The sequence below is a fragment of the Anser brachyrhynchus genome, assembly GCF_964034855.1.
Source record: "Anser brachyrhynchus genome assembly, chromosome: 19".
NCBI classification, from domain to species: domain Eukaryota; kingdom Metazoa; phylum Chordata; class Aves; order Anseriformes; family Anatidae; genus Anser; species Anser brachyrhynchus.
This window is the reverse complement of record NC_137712.1, coordinates 10,335,038-10,355,440: the sequence shown is the minus strand read 5'-3', so window position 1 is coordinate 10,355,440 and position 20,403 is coordinate 10,335,038. Positions and strand designations below refer to the sequence as shown.

General features: G+C 54.8%; 1 protein-coding gene across 1 annotated transcript in view; it reads left to right on the top strand.

Annotated features, from left to right (window-relative positions):
* The window catches only part of LOC308180215 (P2Y purinoceptor 2-like), a 30,281-nt gene extending 14,371 nt beyond the window's left edge, over window positions 1–15,910 (top strand). Inside the window, exons 3-7 of the mRNA XM_080561435.1 lie at window positions 1,818–3,477; window positions 4,056–4,836; window positions 5,680–6,797; window positions 6,942–15,139; window positions 15,569–15,910. Of these exons, the coding sequence (XP_080417561.1) occupies window positions 6,987–7,910 (924 nt within the window). The 5' untranslated portion in view covers window positions 1,818–3,477; window positions 4,056–4,836; window positions 5,680–6,797; window positions 6,942–6,986 and the 3' untranslated portion in view covers window positions 7,911–15,139; window positions 15,569–15,910. The remainder of the gene's footprint in view (window positions 1–1,817; window positions 3,478–4,055; window positions 4,837–5,679; window positions 6,798–6,941; window positions 15,140–15,568) is intronic.
* The last annotated feature ends 4,493 nt before the right edge of the window (window positions 15,911–20,403 follow it).

The following is a 20,403-nucleotide window of genomic DNA, read 5'->3' as shown; positions in this document are numbered from 1 at the left end:
CATCCCTGGGGGCTGGCATCTGACCCAGCCTCTGCTGGGGAGCTGGGACCGGGCAGGAGGGTTTGTGCAGGGCCCCGCACCCTGGGCACGTCCCTGCCTTTCCCATCCAAGCCCAGCCCAGCCCTTGTGCCTGTCCCTGTTGTACCTGGCCTGGACTAGTCACTGCGGTGACTCGTGGCGATGCTCAGGACGTTTGGCTGTGGCCGCAGGATGGATGCAAGGGCTCGTGCTGGAGCACAAGGCAGAAGGTGGGTGGGGAGGCTGTAGGCACCTGCTGGTCCCTTTTGTGGCTGGGCTGTGGCACAGCTGGGGAAAGGGCATCTCTGGGCACCCTGTGTCCCTGTAGAGGTGCTGGCCACGGCATCATTTTGCTCTTTTAGCTGACTCCAGCCAGCCTGGGAAAGCAGAGCCGCCAGCTCTGCGTGCGTCACTCCGAGCCTTCACAGGCTGCACCCTCAGCAGGAGTAGCTCTGCAGTGGGGAGAAGTGAAATTATGGGATGAACTGGGATCCTTTTAGTGGAAGTAAGATTGTCCCGGGGAGGGGCTGAGCAGATTTAAAACCAGCTCAGTGTCGGTAGGGGAGGGAGAGCGTGTGCAGGGGCTGGGCTCGTGGTAGCCACTACACGCTGCCGCGATGAGGCAGCGCCTGGTGAAGCTTTCTCGGGTGATGAGCCCTTGTAGCCAGGTTTCCCAGTGCTCAGAGAGCACAGTTGGTGCCAGACGTTCACCCTTCAGTATATTCTTGGGTTTAGGAAGTGCTCAGAAATGGTTTTCACATCTGTAGAGCTCCATCGGCAGGGCAGGGGCAGCGCCAGCCAGCTCAGAGGTGGCTTTCCCACCGCGCGGCTCAGCGCCGGGCCAGGCACCATCTGCCCACAGCAGCCTGCTGCCAGCCCCGGTCACCCGTCTGCTGGCAGCTGATGCAGCCCTGGCACCAAGAAAACCACGGCATCTGCGTTGGTTTAGGGGATAGAAAGTGGCCGCACGCCCACACCTGCACGGGGCTGAGTGTGCGTAGCTCGGTGCCTGGGCGAGCTCGGCCGACGGGTCCCAGCGCGGGCAGCCACGGAGCTGCATCCCGCCCTGAATGCCTCCGCGCTGCTCGTTTCCACCTCCTGCCAGGGGCAACGTGAGCAAGGGGTTGGTGCCATCCAAGATTCGGGGATTATTGAATTTTAGGATTTGCAGGCGTTGCCAAGAAAGTCACCCAAAGCCTTCCTGTAAGAGCTCAGCCCCAGAAGCCAGACCTCCCTGGGAGAGGAGGCCGGCACTGTCAGGTGAAGCTTTGCCTCCTGCCACCTCCCCAGCCTGCTAGTTTAAAGTAATTAATCTGAAAACCAATTAGGAAATGAAGTTATAAACCAGCAAGCTAATTAGGACGCGACAGAGCTGTCTCTTGGCTGCACTTGCAGCACAGGCAGGGATTTCAGGGCTCGTCCTCCTTTTGTGGATGGCGAATAGTAACGAGCTCTGGCGTAAAGCAGCTTTTTCTCCCGCTCACAGCATTTCACCAGCTCTGTTTTCCTCGGCCACAGAAGGGGTCACGGCTCCACCAGCCCCCTCTGCTGCTTGTGGGCACGGTGGGGAGTTATTGGGGATCACAGGAGGCGTGGTGCTGAGCAGGCTCTAGAAAGAGGGGAAATTTCTACTCGCCAGCCCCACAGATCACCCCCATGCCCCCCTTTTTGCAGGGAATTTCAGCGCATACCCCTGCAGCTGCCACCCCTTGGTCTCTGAGGTCCGGGCATAAATGCAGGGGACATGTCCCTGGCTCCGACCCACGCCTCTGACGCTGTCTCACTTTTCTCCTCACCAGCAGCGCCACCAGACCGAACCACTCCAGCTTCTCCAGGCCGCTGGTCCACTCGGTGCGCAGGGAGCGGTACCGGGACTGGAGGAAACCGGGACGGATCATCAGGAAGGCGTGAGGATGCCCCGAGGTCTGTCGGGGGGCATGGGGAGAGCCTCCCGAGCCCGAAGACACCACCCCTCGTGCGGCCCGCACCGACTACTGTGAAGCAGCCGGTGGGAGAGTGTCCCATAGGCACCGTGAGCTGCGCCCTGCAGCTTTCTCCTTCCCCTGAGCCTGGTGTGGCCGAGAAGGAAAGAGCCCCTTCCTCGCAGGGACCCGGCGCTGCGTGGCGAGGGGCTGGGGAGGTGCCCCCAGCCAGCAGCAGTGGCCCCGGATGAGGTTTTTGCACCCAGCGCAGCGAGGTGACTTTTCTCTCATCCTCCCAAAGGGCTGGGTAGATGGAGAACAGATTGCTTTGGGGCAGAATGAAATTAATGAAATTTGCTCCTTGGGCAGCCGTGGGAAGCCTCCAAAGGGTTTCAGTCTCCTCTCGCCCACCCGAGGGCTGCATGGCTGGTGAGCAGCGCTGCCCAAAGTGATGGAAGGCTTTGGTGTCCCGCTGGTGACCCGTCCCCAGAGCCCCAGAGGGACGTGCTTCCACAGCAGCACCCAAAGAAATGGCACTCATTGCTGCGGAAATGCTGGCTCCCTGTTAAGTCTCAGCCACGGGGGTCTGTACGTTCTTTCTGCTTTTCGTCACCACCGTTGAGTGGGTGGCTCTGGGCTGGAGGAAGGAAAGCACCCTGAACTGGTGACTCAGAGCTATGCCACTGAAGGCAATTTGCTGCAATGACCTTGTAATTAGATTTCTTTGCAGCATTCCCAGCAGTCGAGGCAAATGTAAAAGTGACTTTCTAATGAGCAGATAGATGGCAAAAGAATACAATATTGCTCTTTTATTAGTCTGTGATTTAGACATAAAATTAGATTTTAGAGGCAAGAGTCAGTCCTCGCGTCCTGCCACCCTGCTTACAGTCATGTGCAGAACTGGGAATCTCTGAGCGCTGGCAGGATTCTGACACCAGGCTCCTAACAGCAAGTGTTCAGGGCAAAACTGACTGCCTTGTTTGCTGAACATAACGTCTGGCTCAAACACAGCCTGTTTTTCTCGTTGCCAACCATTTATAAGCCTGACTCAGGCTCGCAGACGCGTTATCCAGCAGTAGATAGGGAAGGGACTCAGAACCAGGCATTCCTTATGCCGAAGTAGCCACCTGCTGCATTTGCATGTCCGTCTGCTTCCCGGCTGTGTGCGAGGCGCTCCTGCGGTGGGGGCTGCGTTTGCTGAAGCTTGCAGGAAGCGCCTGGGCGAGGGCAGAGATCTGTGCCTGAGTGGGGCACCCGGAGCCCGAGCAGGAGGAAGCTGGAGGCACCCTGCTCCTGAGATGCCCGGGCAAGCTGGAAAGTAGCTTGGATGCAGACCTCTGCTCCTACAGGAGATGAAGTTCTGGCCTTGTGAGGTGGAGTTTGTCTTCAGTTCTGAGATTTTTTTGAGAAAGGAGCTAGCAGTAGCAAGGAACCTGCTTTCTGCACATCCCAAAGGATAAACTTGCAAAGATGTGCCTCAGCTCTGGGTCACTGCGGCTATCCCCGAGGCATCCACTGCCTGTCCCAGTACACACAGGTGCATCCACAAAGAACAGAACAAACGAAGAGAAGATGTCGGGGGGGGAATAACAGTGGGAAAGCATTTCTGGGTGGTGGGGGCTTTGCTTTCCTGGCGTTCAGCCTGCCCCCAGCCTGTGGGGGACGTGGCTGGGTGCTCTGCCTGCCCTTCTGCTGGTCTGGGGGAATCTGCTGGGAGCGATCAGCATGCAGAGGTGTGTACCTTAACTCCTGGAGTGGTGCGGGACATGGCTGGGCTCCCAGCCTCAGCAGGGCAGGCGGCCCCAAATGGGACCGAGATGTCCAAACGGCCGCACCCTTGGGAAGGGACAGGAATGCCTTGCTTTGCTGATCACATGCTGGATTTATCCCTGTAAATACCCTCCTGTTTCCTTCCAATAAACTCTTTTACATACATCTTGTTTACATCATCTCCTTTCTCGTTCAGCCCTTACATGTCTCTTCACGGCTTTCGCAGCCTGGGAGCCAGCACAGGCAGTGGCTGCTGGCAGCGTAAGCGGTGACTCAGTAGGGCTAAAAGCATCTTCGAATGCTGAACTTGTAACACAAATGCTTGTTTTCTTGTCTTTTCCGCAGAGGAACATGTGGCTGCAATCCAGAGTCTTGTTTTGGATGGTTGTAGGCTTTGCTTTGTTCTTTTCCCTTTTTTTTTTTTCCCCTTCTCACACAAATATCCAGGTTGCTCTGCAGCTGTGTCGGGGAAGCTCCTGCCCGAGGAGCGCTCCTGCGGTGGGAGCTGATGATGGCAAAGAGCTCAGGGGCGGTGGGCTCCACAGAGACCAGAGCCAGCCCGGAGGCAGCCCCGCGGCCACGTTCTGTGCTTTAAAAGAAAAAGAATAAAATAAGAAACGAACAAAGTACTTACTGTAAGCCACGCCGCAGCCCTCGCTCAAGGCTTCTCGTGGGGCGCTGCAGAGTGCTGCAGGTGGAAGTCCCCGCGTGCAGCTCAGACTGCGGTCGATGCTGTCCCACTGCTATGATTAGGCTCCGTGGGCTGCAGGCTGTGCTCCAAACCACCGCTTTCTTAGAAACTTCCCTTTTGCCTTGAAATGGCTCAGAGAAGTCCTGCCCCTCCATGTCAAGCCAGAGAAATCCCCGGGTGGCTGGGCGCAGGGAGGGATCCAAGTACCGCGGTGCCACCAGCCCTGGCGTGACCCGTGGGGACCGCTCCCCTCTGGCCCCAAAGAGCTCTCTGGGGTGGAGCAGCAGGAGTTCGCCTTTGGGTGACGGGCTAAACCAGGGGAATTTTGTACATAAAGAAGGAGCAAAATCCCTGCTGTGCTGAGAGGCAGGGCTGGGTGCTGCTCTGCATTCCTCCTCTCCAGGTCCTGCTCTGATCCTTAGCGCTGTTTTTGAGGTAAGTGTATGGTTAATGGCTTGTGTGATTCACCTTCAAGGTAAGTGAAAATTCATTTTTTTTCTGCCTTTCCTTGGTAAGTCAATTCTGATTTTTTTTCTTTCTTTCTTTCTTTCTTTTTTCTTTTTTTTTTTTTTTTGAGTAATTCTTAGTTGTTTTCTTCTTACTGCTTTTAATTTCTCCTCTTACTCAGAGGAGGGAGGCTCTGTTTCTTTCATGAAGAAATTACTGCCTATATGTAAACTCACTTTCTAGAGGGCAGGGTGAACCCAGGCATCAATCCCAGCCCTCACTAGCACAGGGAAAGTGAGGCCGAGGAGCCTGAGGGGTGTTTGCTACCCCCAGAGCCAGGCTGGTCACTGCGGCTGCAGTGGTTCTGCTCCGGGAAGGAAGGAAAGGCTCTGCTTGTCGCCAGCTCTCTGCAACGGGGCAGCCCTGGTTTGGGTTTTCTGGATCAGTTGCAAATCCTTGTGGATGATAGCAGCAACAAAAACTGATTTAAAAACAATGCTTAATTTTGGAAAGCTTCACTTCTAGGGCAAAAAAGACAGAGGTGAGCAAACTGTTAATGCAAAGGTGTGTCTGCGATAGCCGTACACATTTCTGCATTAGAAGGCACTGGCTTTAGGTGTTGGCTAAACCAGGGGAGTGCTGGTTATTAACCCATAGTGCCCATGGGTTTAAACTCCTGTTTTCACCAAAAGGAGAGTTAAAGGCTGCAGTGAGGAGGTGGCACCCTGTGGGCGGCTGGTTCTCAGCCCTTTCTGAGCCTCTCAGGCCATATCCATCACCCACCACATCCAGCCAGTCCTGAGCAAACAGAAAGGTCTGGTTTAATCGCAGGTTTCTCTGGACGACAGAATCCAAGAGAGACCAAAGGTGCCTTTGCCTGAAAATGCATCAGCTGTGAAAACACCTTCACGCCCCATTTCTCCCTGTGGTCCATCCCTGGGCAGAGGGGCTGCATCCCAGAGCGGCGCTGAGCACCGGGGGATGCTCAGGAGTGGTGGGCTCATACCCTAAATGCAGCGTGAGCGACGGCTCCCAGAGAGCCAGGCTTTAAAGCCAAGTGCTTAAACTTAGGCAAAGAAAAGCGTCTGACTTCAGGCTCATCCAGGTAAGGATTGAGGCTCCCAAGCGGCTGGGGAAAGTTTTCCTGCTGGTGAGACCCCGAAGGGCTCGGAGGCTGCGTGCCAAAAAGGAGCAGGCTCGGCACTGCTGTGGTGGTCCTGCTCCTCGCCCCACCATCGCTGCTGCCGAGGAGCGGGACAGCAGTGCGGGTCATCCCACGGTGGCGAGTGTTGTTGGCTGAAAGCACAGCCCCGGGAATGGCATCGGGCAGCCCCCAGCTCCTTGTGCAGTAAATAACGAGACCTAAAAGGCACAAACCCAGCGGGGTGGAGAGCAGCAGAAGCAGCAGCCCCATGGTCCTCCCTCCTGGAGGCAGACACCGGAGCTGCTCCCTGGGCCAGGTTGTGCAGCGCCCTGCACCCGCTGGGGTGTCCCACTGTGCTTGGCGGGCGGTGCGAGGATTTCGGATGCGGCAGCTGAGCGGGGTGGGTGTGCGGGAGCTGCTCTGTCTGCCGGGCGGTGAAGTCTGGCAGCAGAAGGTGGGGTAATTCAGTCGGCCGCTTGCCAGTTGCGCTGTAACAAAACCTGCTAAATGATTGTAGTGTGGGTGATGCTGGGCTCTTGCAAGGGATTTTAAATGCAGAGGCTTTTGGAGCCAGGCAGTGACAGCATCATTCATTTCATCTTCTCTTGTGAGCAGTTAGTAGCGGTGAACTTGTGAGCTGCTCCTGTGGTTCCTTTGTTGCCTTTTCTCTTTCTTTTGCAGCACAAGCAGAGGAAGCCAAGCTGAGCGTGGCGGGGTCAGGTCCGATTACCACGAGGTCGTGCTTGCTTGTGAAGAGCAGGACGTGGCCCCTTGCACCTGCCAGGTCTCTTCTGTGGTGCCTGTGGTAATTAATAGTCATTGTTTGGCCACAGATCTTCAGCCTCAGCGACAGTGTTTGAAAACCCGCCTCTGATGCAGCTCAGCCTTTGTGTGCAAGATGAGCTCGGGTGGTTTCACTGCTTTCTCTCTTCCACCCCAACCCTTGCAGGTCAGCACGGAGGTGTCCGAGGAGCTGCTGGCCTCGCTCGCCTTCATGAACACCAGCTCGGACTGCTTGCCCCAGGGGCTGCACCCCGCCATCCCCGCCCTGGGGACTCTTCTCCTGCTGGGCTGCATCCTGCTGAACGGCGTGAGCTTCTGGGTCTTCTGCTTCCACATCAAGCAGTGGGATTCGGGCATGATCCTCCAGTTCAGCCTGGTCCTGGCAGACATCGCCGTCATCCCTGTTGCTCCACTCCGGATTTCCTACCTCAGCCTTGGCAACCAGTGGCCATTTGGCCAATTTCTCTGCCAGCTCGAAGTCTTCCTGCACAGCACCCACATGTACGGCAGCATCTATTTCCTGACGCTCATCTGCATCCACCGGTACTTTGTGGTTGTTCGGTACAAGAGCAAGTCCCTCTGGAAGAAGAAAACCTTCTTGAGAAAGCTGTGCTTGTTCGTCTGGCTCCTCCTCTTTGTCCAAGGGCTCCCTTTTTTCTTCGTCCTTAAAACTTCAGTTATTGATGGCTCAGAAAGATGCCTGAATATTCACCAGTCGGAGTTGTCCTCTGTTTACTTAGTCTACAACATGGTTGTGGTTGTGTTCTCTTTCCTCCTGCCCTTTGCTGTTTCCTTGACCTGCGGTGCTCTGCTAGCAGCTGCCATTGCTAAAGCAGCCAAGAGAAGCTCCAGAGGTAAGAAGATGAAGAACAGGTCTCTGCAGATGATAACGGTGTCTCTGGTGATTTTTGCCATCTGCTTTGGTCCTCTGCACGTCTGCAGGACCACAGGCGTCGTTGTGAAGTACTACGACATGTCTTGCAAGCTTCTGCACCAAGTGGAAGTTGCCTACTACATCAGCTGGGTCTTCACCATGGCAAACACCTGCCTGGATCCCCTGATCTATGTGTTTGCCAATGACAAGTTTAAGAAGAGCTTTGCTGACTCCTTCCGCAAACACTGGGGCACCAAGTGAGTGTGGCAGGGAGCTGGGAGCTCCCCGAGGGCAGATGCTGAAGAACTGAACCCTGAGCTTCTCCCTCCTTTTTTCTGTCCCAGGTCCCCAGAGCTACCAGCAGCAGTTCAGCCTGGCAACATTGCAGGACCTGGGGGTTTCTCTGTGTTCCCCCAGTGACACCAAGGGGTTGTTCCTGCAGGCAGGGGCTCCATGGGCTGTAAGGAAGCTCTGACTATGCACAGCTCCTGGCTGTACCCCAGCTGGTTGGACCTCTCGTACATGAGTTTCTTGAGAGTGCTGAAAGAGCCAAGCCCTGCTGGGTACAAGGGGGGAATAGGGAGCGAATTTACGCCTCAAGTCATAAATCAGGAGAAAGTCCAGTGAAAAGTGTTGTGAATTCCTGACTGTGAATGTTTTTGTGCCTTTTTGGGGAGGAGGTTCTGCGTGTGCGCGGAGCTGAGGAGGGTGCAGGTCCCAGCACCCACAGAATGCCCCCTGTCCAGGCACCCTTGGGCACCAGCATCTCCCCAGCCCCATGCACCACCGGGCTGGGGCCAGGCTCCCCCTTACCCATGCATTTTCTCTTTCCAGATGGAAGGACAAAGTGGCAGATATTGAGCCACGGATAAGGGGTACAGGCCGGAGGTGTGTGGATGGGGAAAGGTGCTTCATCAGCCTGGTAGGAAATCTGGACTCAGTCTGTTGGAAGGTCTTCAGGAACAGGATTGTGTGCGCCCCTCTCGTCAGTCTGCCCTTGTCCCACAAAGGCTGGGCTGAAAGCCTGCGAGGAACTTGCTTCACCCCCCTCTGAGTGGCAGCAAGGGAGAACAAAAGTGTTGGGTAAAGGGTGCAGAAACCTGGAGCCTGAACGCAAAGGCCGTGCTTGTCCTGTTCGGGCATGTTGCCTGGCCAGCCCCCAGCCCTGTGGCTGCTCTCGTCCTTGGCACCTTTACCTTGCGGCAGGGAACTGTGCTTCATGGTCTTCTCCTTCTTCCATCGCGCCATGCAGATGGGTGCCTGTGCTCTGGGAGTATGGCAGCCCCAGGGCAGTGGCTTCTCCCTCGGGGTGGTGGGAAGTGGCTGCTCTCTGCTGCAGGAGCAGGGGGAATGGAAGAGCCTGAGCTCGTGGGGGCAGAACTGCTGAGCTGGCTGCTGGGTCAGCCGAGGTGGAGGAGCCGGCAGTTCTTGGGCTGCTCAGGGTTTCTGCAGATTAGAAATACAGTATAACTTTTAAAATGTATATAATTTTGTGGGGGAGCGGGCTTCTTTTAAACCGGGTTTCACACTGGAGGATGTGAGAGTGTTGGAGGCTCTGACTGCCGCAGCTCCAAACTCATAATGGAAAGTGAGGTGCAAAAATAGCACTTAAAAGAGTGGGCAGAGCTGTAACGTCACTTCCCCTAGGGTCATGTGCTCCAGCCCTTCCCTGTGCCCTGGCTCAATTCACCTCTCTGTAAAACAGACCCAGCCAAGCAGAGTTGTGCTGAATAAACAGAGCTGCACATTTGAGCACGTTTTTGTTATAGGGTGGCAAACCATGGCAAAGAAGGAGGCAGAGAGAGGAGAGGCTGGCTGGGTATAAGGCAATGGCTTGAATGTTCAGGGTTTATTTTTAGGCTTTGCTATACACTTTGTGAGCATGAGACTGGATCCAAATTTCACTTCTCCATCTCTGAAATGCATCTAATTGCCCTTCCTTTTTCTGTCTTGCCTCTTTCAACTGAAAACCTACAGCCGCAGATCATGCCCACAGTTTACTTTCTGTATGAGCAAAGCCAGGCACAGAGATCTCGATTTTGTCTGGATTTCGTGGAAGATGCTGTAGTGTCTGCTGCTGGCAGGACAACAGGGAGCAAGACCTCATCACCTAAGAGGAACCGGGCTGTGGTTGGAATTTTCATCAAGGTTTTGGTTCCCAGTACCCCACTTCAGGTTGGATTTGGATGTCTCAGCTGTTGGATCTGCCTCCATGCCTCCTCCTTCCCTTCTGGTCCATCAGCGGAGCTGTGGCCAGCTGACTGCCCGCAGAACCCAATAAATAATGCAGTCATCCTGGAAACTGCTACCAAGGGCACCCAGAAGTGACCAGGAGACTCATTTTCTAACTTTGCTTCTCTCTCCTAATTAATTCTTTGGCTAATCCCTGCCTGCCTGCCTTCCAGGGGGGAGTTGTGCAGCTTAGTTTGATTTGTGACTATAATGATAGTCAATCCCTTGCGTGATCAGACGGAAGGTGTTGTTCCTTACTGTTAGTAATGCTGCTCTTGGATGGGTCCTATTGCAACATCCAGGCAAGCTTCATAGTCCTGCCTTGCATGGGCATGTGGGTGGCAGCGAGCAGCAGCTTGGTTTCGGGCTCCTGCTTGAAGGAGGAAATATTTTTGTGTTGAGCTGATACATAAATGAGGAGGCATTTGTATGTGCCTGTGGAAAGGGTGACTTTCCCTGTCCCCGATCACAGCATTTGCCAAAGTGGCCAACAGAAAGCTGAAGACTCATATTCAAAACCCAGGCGAGCAAGTGATGGGGAGGAACCACATCAGGATAATCCCTTTTTGTTCCACCAGGGAGCATAGCTTGAATAATTTTGATGCAAAATGCTTTCCTGGTCAACATTCACCTTCCTGCTCTTAATGAACTGGCAGTCAGTAATTCAGCCAGGACAGCTGGCTTGAATACCAGCAGCTGTTCAGGCAAGTACAGCTACAGCCAATGCTTGGGCACCAAAACATATCTGCAGTCTTGCATGTGACTCTATCTCATCCTACATTTAAAAACCCAACTCCACCATAAGCATGATCACAAATCCTCTTTTCTGGGTTTGAGCTGTTAGTATTTGGTAACTGCAGTGAAAGCATCCCATTTCACATAATCACAGCACGACTGGGTCCCTCTGGTTCAACCCCTGCTCCAGCAGGGCCATCCCGAGCAGGGTGCCCAGGACCACATCCAGGTGCCTTTAGAAGATCTCCAAGGAGGGGACTCCACAAGCTCTCTGAGCAACCTGTGACAGTGCTCCATCACCTGCACAGCGAATAAATGCTCCCTGATGACCAGGGGAATCTCTTGTGTTCCAGTTTCTGCCCAGCGCCTCTTGGAGTTGGACTCGACAATCCTTGTGGGTCCCTTCCAACTTGGGATAGTCTATGATGCTTGTCCTGGCACTTGGCACCATGGAAAAGAGCCTGGCTCCCTCTTTGTTGCGCCTTCCTTCAGGTATTTATAGATGTTGATGAGATCCCCCCTGAGCCCCCGCTTCTCCAGGCCGAGCAGTCCCAGCTCTCAGCCTCCCCTTGCAGTAGAGGGGCTCCAGGCCCTTCTACATCGTGGTGGCCCTCTGCTGGGCTCCTTCCAGCACGTCCAGGTCTTTCTTGTTCTGTGGGGCCCAGAGCTGGCCCCAGCGCTCCGGGTGTGGCCTAGAGTACTGTGTCCTGTTCTCGAGTACTGTGTCCGTTTCAGACGTGTTTGATCTTACGGAATCTTTTGGGATCATGGTCCCTATTCACTTGCTATAAGGAGACTGCCTTTAAGCTTTTGATGTTTTAAGGTGATTCTTACACCTTTCTGAGATGAGCTCGTGCACTTATGAGGCGCACAACCACACTATTACTTAGTTAAATGTAGGTTATCACTGCTTGATAGCTGCACCTTTACCGGATCTGAAGCCTCACCCAAATGCCGCACCAGGCACCTGGTTCGCAAGGCAGACACCGTTTGTTTCTAGCTTTGAGCAAAGGTGAAGATGCTGATGGTTTCAGACCATTGATTTCTACCACTTTCAGGTTTCAGGATCTTGATGCCATCTCCTTCACTCCAGTCTAAGCTCATGTTGGTTCCCCCCAGCTCTGAGCTCTGCTTCACCCCTGAAATGTGGCCAAGGGCTGGGGGCAGCAAATGGGGGTTTCCTTCCACCAACTCTCCGTCGCTGGGCTGAAGGGGAGAGGGGAACCGAAGCCCAGCAGGAGTGTGACAGGCTGTGACCAGCAATGAACGCCCGTGTCCAGGTTGGGACGTGGCCCTGGGTGAAGGCTGCGGCCCTGCCTGGCCCAGCCTTTGCAGGCCCGGCTGAGTGGCCTGCTCTAGCCCTGTCTTTGCAGACTGGCCCCGGCATGAACCTCTCATAAGGCCATTTGTTAAACGTGCACAGAAGCAGCTTGTGATTAACAATCGTGGTTTTTTTTGTATTGTTTTGTTTTTATTTTTGTTTTTTTTAAGGCAGGGAAGAGCTATCAGGTCCTACTCCCTGTGCACATGGCAGAGCATCACTGGGCCAGGATGAACAGTGTAAAGGGTTCAGTTACTGACTGAGCTCATGTGAACAGTGGTGACCAAAGGAGCAGGCTCTGTAATCCTATTACTGGTCTCCCAAATCCTTTTGACCATTCAACGAACAGCCACAGGCAGTTCTGTGGTGGCTTTTAGCTGAGTTCAGGCCTGGAGCCCGCTGCAGGCGGTCTTGTTTCAGCATCCCTCATCCTCCAAACAACCTTCCCGTGCTCAGCACAGCTTTGGAGTCCTTGCACTCAAGGGTAAAAGGTGGGCACAAGAACAAAAGGCTGACTGGAGCACCACTGCTGATTTTCTGTAGAGCATGATGGTCTTCTGGACAAGCCCTGGTGAACCCAAGCCCAGAAAACCACCATGGCACCAAGTCCCTCTGTACAACCTGGAGGCATAGAGACCCTGGTCCCATGCAGATCCACCAGCCTTTAATTTATCTTTTTGTATTTAGGCTCACTGAGCAGCACAGCAAAGTGGGTGAGGAGTTTGCTAAAGCACTAAAAACCACAGAAACGTCTTGGAGCATGGGTGGATGGTGCCTTTCCACAGTGCAGCTGAGTTTAACCTCTGGATTAAACCAGTGGTTTCTTCCCAGCTGACACCAAACCCAAACCATGTGTCAGTCTTTGCAAAGCACGGTGCTCAGCATGGTGCTGAGGTTTGCATTGCAGTTTGATTGCATGGTTTCGCCTTGTATGCTGTGTTGTATGGCACATTGCACTGAGGTTTGCAATGCGTGGTGCTGCAGCAGCAAAGTGTGTGCATGGGAGCGGGGTTGCTACAGATGGGCTCTGCCCTGGAGAGCCAAACAGCGAAGTTTTCAGCAGAAGGCAGTCGCTTCAGGTGCAAACACTTCATTCCGCAGACTCCCCAGTTTTCCATCAACCCCTCCCTCCCCTGGGGAGATACCAGCCCATCAGCACGTTAAACGGTGCCAGCCCACGACGAGCCACAGTGAGGTGTTCCCGTGACGTGGGAGCCCTCCTGCGCCATCCCGGCAGGCACAGTGGGAGGAAGGACACTGCTGACGTGGGCTGGGGAAAGCCCTTGGCCTCGCCTGCCACACGGGGCTGGGACATGCTGCCTGCGTTGCGTTAGGAGCCCAGCAGCTCCGAGCTGGCGCGTGGGCAACCAGCGCTGCCAGAACCTGCTCACCCGGCAGCGCCGATGGCCGCTTCCCCACATTTTTAGTAGTTGACTTGCAAGCAGGCTTCCTGTTTGTGAGATGATAACGCACAACCACAGCCTGGATGAACACACCATGCCAAAGCCCAGCTCATCCCCGCCACGGCATTTACTGGATGCTGTCTTGGCTTGGTGCTGTTGTGAAAGCTTGCTTCCTCTTCCAGCAGCTCAGAAACCAAGAGCTGGGGCTGTAAATCACTAAATCAGCTTTAGAACAGTTGCAGGGGTTGCAGTCTCTGCTCTCATCACTAATTAGGGGTGTTCCAGGAGGGAATGAGGTGCTTTTTCAAGTTTATTTCTGAACACAAAACAGAAAATGGAAAATCTGCAGACTGGGCATTGGGGGTGATTGCATGGAGCCAGGGGCAAGAGACTTAAATGCTGTGTGTCCCTCGAGCCCTGCAAACAGGGAGCTTTGCAGTGCCTTCTGCTGCTTCCAACACAAACAAAGCTGGGCCCAAAGCTGCGGTCCTGGTGAGAGGGCTCTGAGCACTTTGGGGCTGATCGCCAACGGGTGCTTATGTGGAAGAAATGTTTACAAGAGGGATTTGTGTGGAGAGTGGCCTTTAGATGTCCCTGGCACCATTTCTGGTTAACAAAAGCCATTCACTGAATCCTGTCCCGCTGCCCAGCCACACGCCGAGCTGGCTCGTGGTGTCCACCAGGCTGGGGAGACCTCACCAGAACTAAGACAAAACCCACCCAGATCCACACCTGCTGGGAAAGGAATGCTCGCTGGTGGCCCCTAGAAGAAGACAACATTTATTTTCTCCTCATTGTGAAGCCTTTCCAAACCCAGTCCAGCTAAAAAGGATTAGTCAAAACTATCAGTGCCACCATCGGTGCCCACAGGTCCCTGGAACACAGGGATGTCCCCTCCGAGCATCAGCACGGGGAAGCCTGGGTTGTGGGGCAGGTGTGTGGCTGCTTGCCTGCACTGAGGATCAGGCAAGGGCATCCCCCATCAGTGCAATCTCATCCCTGCTCCTGCACCCACACAGCTGGGAAAACAGAGCTCAGGGCAGCAGGAAAGGAAAGCAGAGGAAGGAGAACAGCATTGTGTGAGACTGGAGGCAGGCTCCTATTTTCAAGGAGGAAAAACCAAAGAACCACACACCTCCTCCAGCCGGCTGCGAGACCCCAGTGTGCTGTGCCTCGGCTTCCCTCCCTGCCTGACTGCTGAGGGTTGTCACCTGTCCTGGGGATGGACAGCGGGGGGGTTTGAAGTGAAGAGCTGAATTCACAGGGTTCACACAGGAGGAGGAAAAAAAGGATGTGGGAACACCCCAGCAACAACGCGTAAGGCTTGAGTTTGGGGCCATAAACCCACACATGCAGCTCTATCCATCCATCCATCCATCCATCCATCCATCCATCCATCCATCCATCCATCCTTCGTTCCTTCCATCCTTCCTTCCTTCCATCCATCTGTCCATCCACACGCAGCTCCATCCATCCACCCATCCTTTGTTCCTTCTAGTGATGAAGAATCAACAGTGGAGCTTCCAAAAGTCCCAAAGCTCTGTGTTTTAGCCCCCCAGATCATCACGTCCCAGCCACCCAGCACCCTTCCCCGACATCCCCCACTCCTGAAGGCTGCAGCAAACCTCAGGCAGCTGGGGCAGGTGTGGGATGAGGGCGATCATGTCCCACAGCTGGGGGTGGGAGGTGCTGCCCCAGGGCACAAAGCTGGGGAGAGGGAGCAGGGATCCTGATGGTGCCGGGGGCTATGAAGGGCTGCAGGACTCAGCTGTCATGGTGCTAGCCCTGGGCTCAGCTTGGTAAGGGCTGCATGTGGTGTTATTTTGGCTTTTTGCAGAGGTGGCGATGTGGGGAGGGTTGTGGGGGGTGCTGGTGGGGCTCAGCTGGCGGTACCCTGGGGACTGTCGCTGGTGCCCTGCTCTGCTCCTTCACAAGCGGTGCAGGGAGGGCAGGGGAGCTGGAAGGGGACGTATGTGTTCAAGGCAGGATGGGGCCAAAGCCCCATGAAGATGATTTGGGACGTCCCCAGGTCTGGGGCAGGGAGGATGCAGAAGGAGATGGGCCGCTCCTGGTGCAGCAGCATGGTCGAGCTCCCCAGGGGCTGCTCCATGGGGTCATTAGCAGGGGGGGCAGGGAGCGGTGGTGGGGTCTGGCTGCAAGGGGCAGAGAAGGACATGGAGGGTTTGAAGTTTTTTGGTGACTTACCCTGATACCTTGTGGCCCTGTAGCTTTAGACCCAGCACGAGAAGGCAGCACCCATTTCAGCAGCAGCTTGAACGCATGCACAGCACAAAATGACACCAGTAATTAGGCTTGGAGGCACGCAGCCTGTTACAGAGCCTGGCCGGTCCTGGACCGTTTGTCTTTGGTGCTTGTGAGCCAGGAGCAATTACTGAGCCAGCAGCTGGAGGTGGAATCGAGGAGTGATTCACTGCAGAGCCCCGCTACGGCTGGGCAGGAGGCAACGCAACGGCCGTGCAGGCACCGAAGGAGGAGAGGGAGCAGTGATGCTGCCTGCTCTGCTCCCTTGCAGCTGGAAATGCAACGTGCTGCTAATCAGCCAGGTTGGGGTAAGTGCACGGGCACCATAACTTGTGCCGTGTGCTCCAGCAGCAGAAGTCCCGAAAGGCAGGCGGCAACTGATGGCTGCGTCACCAGCGTGCCCTTGGGTGATGCTGGGCAGTGCTCCCAAGGTTTGGGCGATGGAATAGGCTTCACTTTGGGCTTCATAGTGATCAGGGGAATTTTGGGCTGAAGGCATAGGATGGGCACCCAAGGGGGCAGGGAGCTCCGGGCCAAGCGCTGCTATTGCAGCAAAGCAAACCTGCACCAGCAGCATCTCCCGTTGGGAATAAAGCCAACGTGGATGGAGACGCTGTGCTAGGGAACAACAGAAACGCCTTTCAAACACAACTGCTTGTAAAATGGGCTGAACCAGGCCAAAATAAAGTTCTTAGTGAGCCTTTTCCCCTAGAACAAGGGAGTTTGTAGGGTTGGCACGTTTGTTTTAAATTGGGCAGGGCGGGCACCCCACAAGAAGCGAGCTGCAGCCTGGGCAGGTTCAACGCCCACAAGCCCAAAGCACTCATGCACACCAGGCTGCTTTCCTCCGGGCTAATTCAAAGCCAACTTTTGGCAAAAGCAACGTGTTTGTGCAAAGGGCTGCAGTGAGGTGGCCTTCAGTGGTAAGAAGAAATAAAATAAAGCTTTTGCCAAAGAAATTTCTCCCCTGCTGCACTAATGGCCTCAGAGCACTACGGGGCACCTCCTCAAGGTTCTGTGTATCTAAGGCCAAATCCTACAGGCTGCAAGAAGTGCCTTTAAAGTGCTTAATTAACTTTACGGAAAAAAAAAAATCCAGCTCCTGAAATCACGTAGTTGCAAAGAGATAATGTTACTTCTGCAGAGAAAAGCACCATTTTGGGGTCAACACCACCACCACCAAAAACAGCAACTAAATACCTGCTCCTGTTTTCTCTTGAAGTCTGTCCGTCCCCGACCCTGGCAAACCAAGTCACGCTGCTGTGAGTGCAGGGGCTGACATCAGCAAAGGCTCAGCGCAAGCGGCGAGGGAAGTGAAAAAGCTTTGCATCTGTGTAAGGCTGTAAATTTGGGTTGCCAAACAGGATACGGGCTGGGAAGGCAGCTGGGCGAGGAGGCTGCGGGTGCTACTCACCCTTGTGCTTGGGTGCGTTGCTTGCTGTTGATCATAACTAAAGTGGGGTATAGAGGGTTAACGTGCTTGTTTGGCAGCTGTGCTCAGAGAACTTCGTTGTTACGGGGGTTTTGGTGAGCCTTGAGGTTTGGTTTTGCTAAAATGAATGCCGATGGTTTAAAAATAATAATAATAAAAATAAAACATGGTTATGTATGCTGGGGATGTTTTTACAGGGCAGCGGTGGTCCCATCCCTGCAGAAAAAGCTGGGATCTGGGCGAGCCCCCAGCTCGTGTTCAGCTATCGACCAGGCTCGGTGCTGCTTCGTGTTCCCCGTGTCGGCAACGTGCAACTCCCCATGTTCTGCTGGAGACCAGACCCTGTCACCTCAGCTCTCTGAGGCTGTGCCAGTGCCATGTCTGCCTTTTTCCTCCAGTTTCTTTCCCTTTAGCCTAAAGTCACTGCCGTAGGATTAAAAAGGAAAATTCAAAAAAAAAAAAAAATGCTGCTGAAGGAGGGCGGTTGGGTTTGTTCCAGGCACCCGGGCTGGAGGAGCCAGCGGCTTTGCAGGGGCCCCGGGGACTTTGCAAAAGCTCTGCGTCCTGTTGGGAGCAACCCTACTGAAACAAGTGCCCGCGTGTCCCTGGAGCTGGAAACAAGCCCCAAAACCATCTACAGAAGCTTCCTGCAAACCACCCCCAGCGTGAGGGGTGGGAGCCGGGGCTCTCACAGGCTGACTCACTCACGTGAGGCTGGTGATGAATCGCTGCCTCTGCAGTTGGGTCCTGCTGCGATCTTGAGCACATCTCTGGCTCATCGCAGTCAGTCGGTGTTGCAAGGCGTTATCTCCTGGTCACCTGCGGTTGGAGGGCATCCTCCAAAACCTGCTGGGCACGGAGCTGCCCCAGCCAGCCCGGACAATGCACAGGGAAGGGACACGGCTTGGCTGTGCTGGCATCCAGCTGGTGCCAGAGAAAGCACGTATCTGGAGATGGAGAGGCTCATCCCGTGCCAAAATTAGCCCTTGCCTGCACTTGGAGCTTGTAGGACAGCATGGACCTGGTCAAAATCCATCCTTGCTTGGTTCAGAGCAGGGCTTGACGAGAGGAAAAGTGGGAAAATCCCAATTTGGGGTCTCTCAATTTCCATCAGGGTGAGAGTGAGTTGGGGTGAGCCTGAGCAGGAGGCTCATGGACCCAGGGAGAGCCCAGGCTGGGAGCTGGGCTACCAGAATAGGGCTGGTGGCTGCCAAAGTGCCATTTGAGTTGGGACGGTGGGTTGCCCAGTTGTGCTTTGGTGCGACAGAGTTATCTGTGAGTTATCTAAGGAGTTATCTGTGTATGTGTGTGCGCGTTTGTGTATAGGAAAAGGTGTAACTGCTGCTTGAATGAAGAGAAAGTGGTTTGGGTGCAAACATCCAGGCATAACGAGATTTGTGTTGCTTAAATGTGTGTTAACTGTGAATGCAAACTGTCACTTCAGATGTTTTGTAGGAAAAGTGTAAAAGTGAGTGTGTGGCGGAGGCAGAAATGCTGCTTCACCCCTCCAAGGAGACATCGCCCAGCGATGCTCGTGCGTGGTGCCGCAGCACAGCCACACAAACAGGGTGAGCTCCACGGGACAGCCGGATCAGCCGTGTCCCTCAGCACCAGAGCGGGCTCACCCCTGCTAAACCCTTCGGGGCTGACCTGGCCCACCCTGGCCGCATCCTGCCACGTCCCAGCAGCAGCCCCAGGAAGTTATTGCAAACCTGCTGGGGAGCGCACACCCACCTCCAGCATCCCGCAGCATCCCCCTCGTGTTTCCCTACCTGTAGATATCCGCCCCTTCCCCAGTGGTGCGCAGGAAAATCCCCGCACACCCCCAGCCCCCTGCCCTCTAATCCCTTTATGGTGTTTGTGCCGGGCTCCCCCACGCCGACCCTGCTCTTTGCCTTCCCTCTAATCTCCCCGTCAAACAGTTTGGGCAGGGGACAGAGCAGCACGTGCTGTTTGGAGCGGGCAGAGGCAGCGCTCCTGCCTGGGGCTGCAGGCGGTGCTTTGGAGATTTCACCCATGAAACCAGGGCACCCCTCATTTCAGAGCAGCGCCCTGATTCCTGGAGGATAATTTTGAATAAAAACCCAATTCTCCGTCCTGCTAGCTCTGCTTTGTGCTGTGTCTGGGCGCTGGGGGGGCTGAGCACTGCCCAAGGCTGCAGCACCCCCAGCCCCAGGTGCCCACCCCGCTGCTTGTGGCTGGGGAAGGTGTGGGCAGCGATGGGTCCTTTGCCCAAAGTCACCCCAGCTTGTATCTGTTTAACCCATTCTTGGTAGAGCGTGTTGTGTTCCTGAAGTTTTTCAACCTGGAAAATTTGCTAAGGCTTTTATTGTTAATAAAGCAAAGGCTTTAATAATATCTTTGGTGTATCTTGGCAAGGCTGGGAAACGCTCAGGCTGATAAAGCCTCAAAGTCAGGGAGATAAAACCTGGAAGAGTTTCAGCCTCGGCCAGAGCTCCCCAGGGGTTGCTGACTGCAGCTTGACCCAAAACCCAGGTGCTGGTGAGGGGGCTCAGCATGGAGCCGGGGGCGACCCCTGCCAAGCCCGTGCTCACCTCCGAGCTTCACAACCACCATGAGGGAGGTGATGGCTCGTCCATACCAGGGATCTGCTCCTCCTGCAGTCCTCTAGCTGGAGAAAACCCTCCCCAAACAGTCTTCTGCAAAGTCCTCCGGAGATTTAATGTGTGACCGTTCACAGACACAAGGACATCCCTGCTCCTGCCTCTATCCCTCCGGCGCGCTGACCTTGGGCGGCTCACGCATCCCTCGCCCGGCGGTGGCTGATGTTTGCTGTGCCTGTCGCGGAGCGGGCGGGCAGGAGCCCGCTGTTTGCAAAGAGCCCAGAGCTCGTTGGCTGGAGGGTAAAAGGTGGTTTAAGAGTCTCAGGGATCCAGGTCGGAATTGTGCTCGTTGCTATTAGCGTACCGTCGAGTTTATGCTATGGAAATGGCTGGAATTAGACCGTGGTGAGATAAGACTTGATCCCAGGGTGGACAGCAAAATGCAAATAACCAGGCGTTAACACTGTATGGCAGGAATACCTTGCTAAAATCCCTAGCAGGCTTTTGTGGCTAAACAACGCTGTGGTATCCATCAAATATTTGGTGAGCTGCCCCGTTGGCGGTGTTTGGGGCAGGCGTGGGACCCTGCGCTTGCAGGCTGGAGCCGTCCCTGCTGCCCCAAGCCATAAACGCGCCCTGTTTGCCCTGCCTGGCTGGGCTTTGACCAGGGAAGGGATTACCGGGGATTACCCCTGCAACTATTTTGGTGCTCGGCACTTCCAGCTGCCCAAAAATGAGTTTTCCTCCCTGAACCATACAGTTACTACTGGACTTTAGTGCAGTTGGCGTTTTGTTCTGTTTCTCT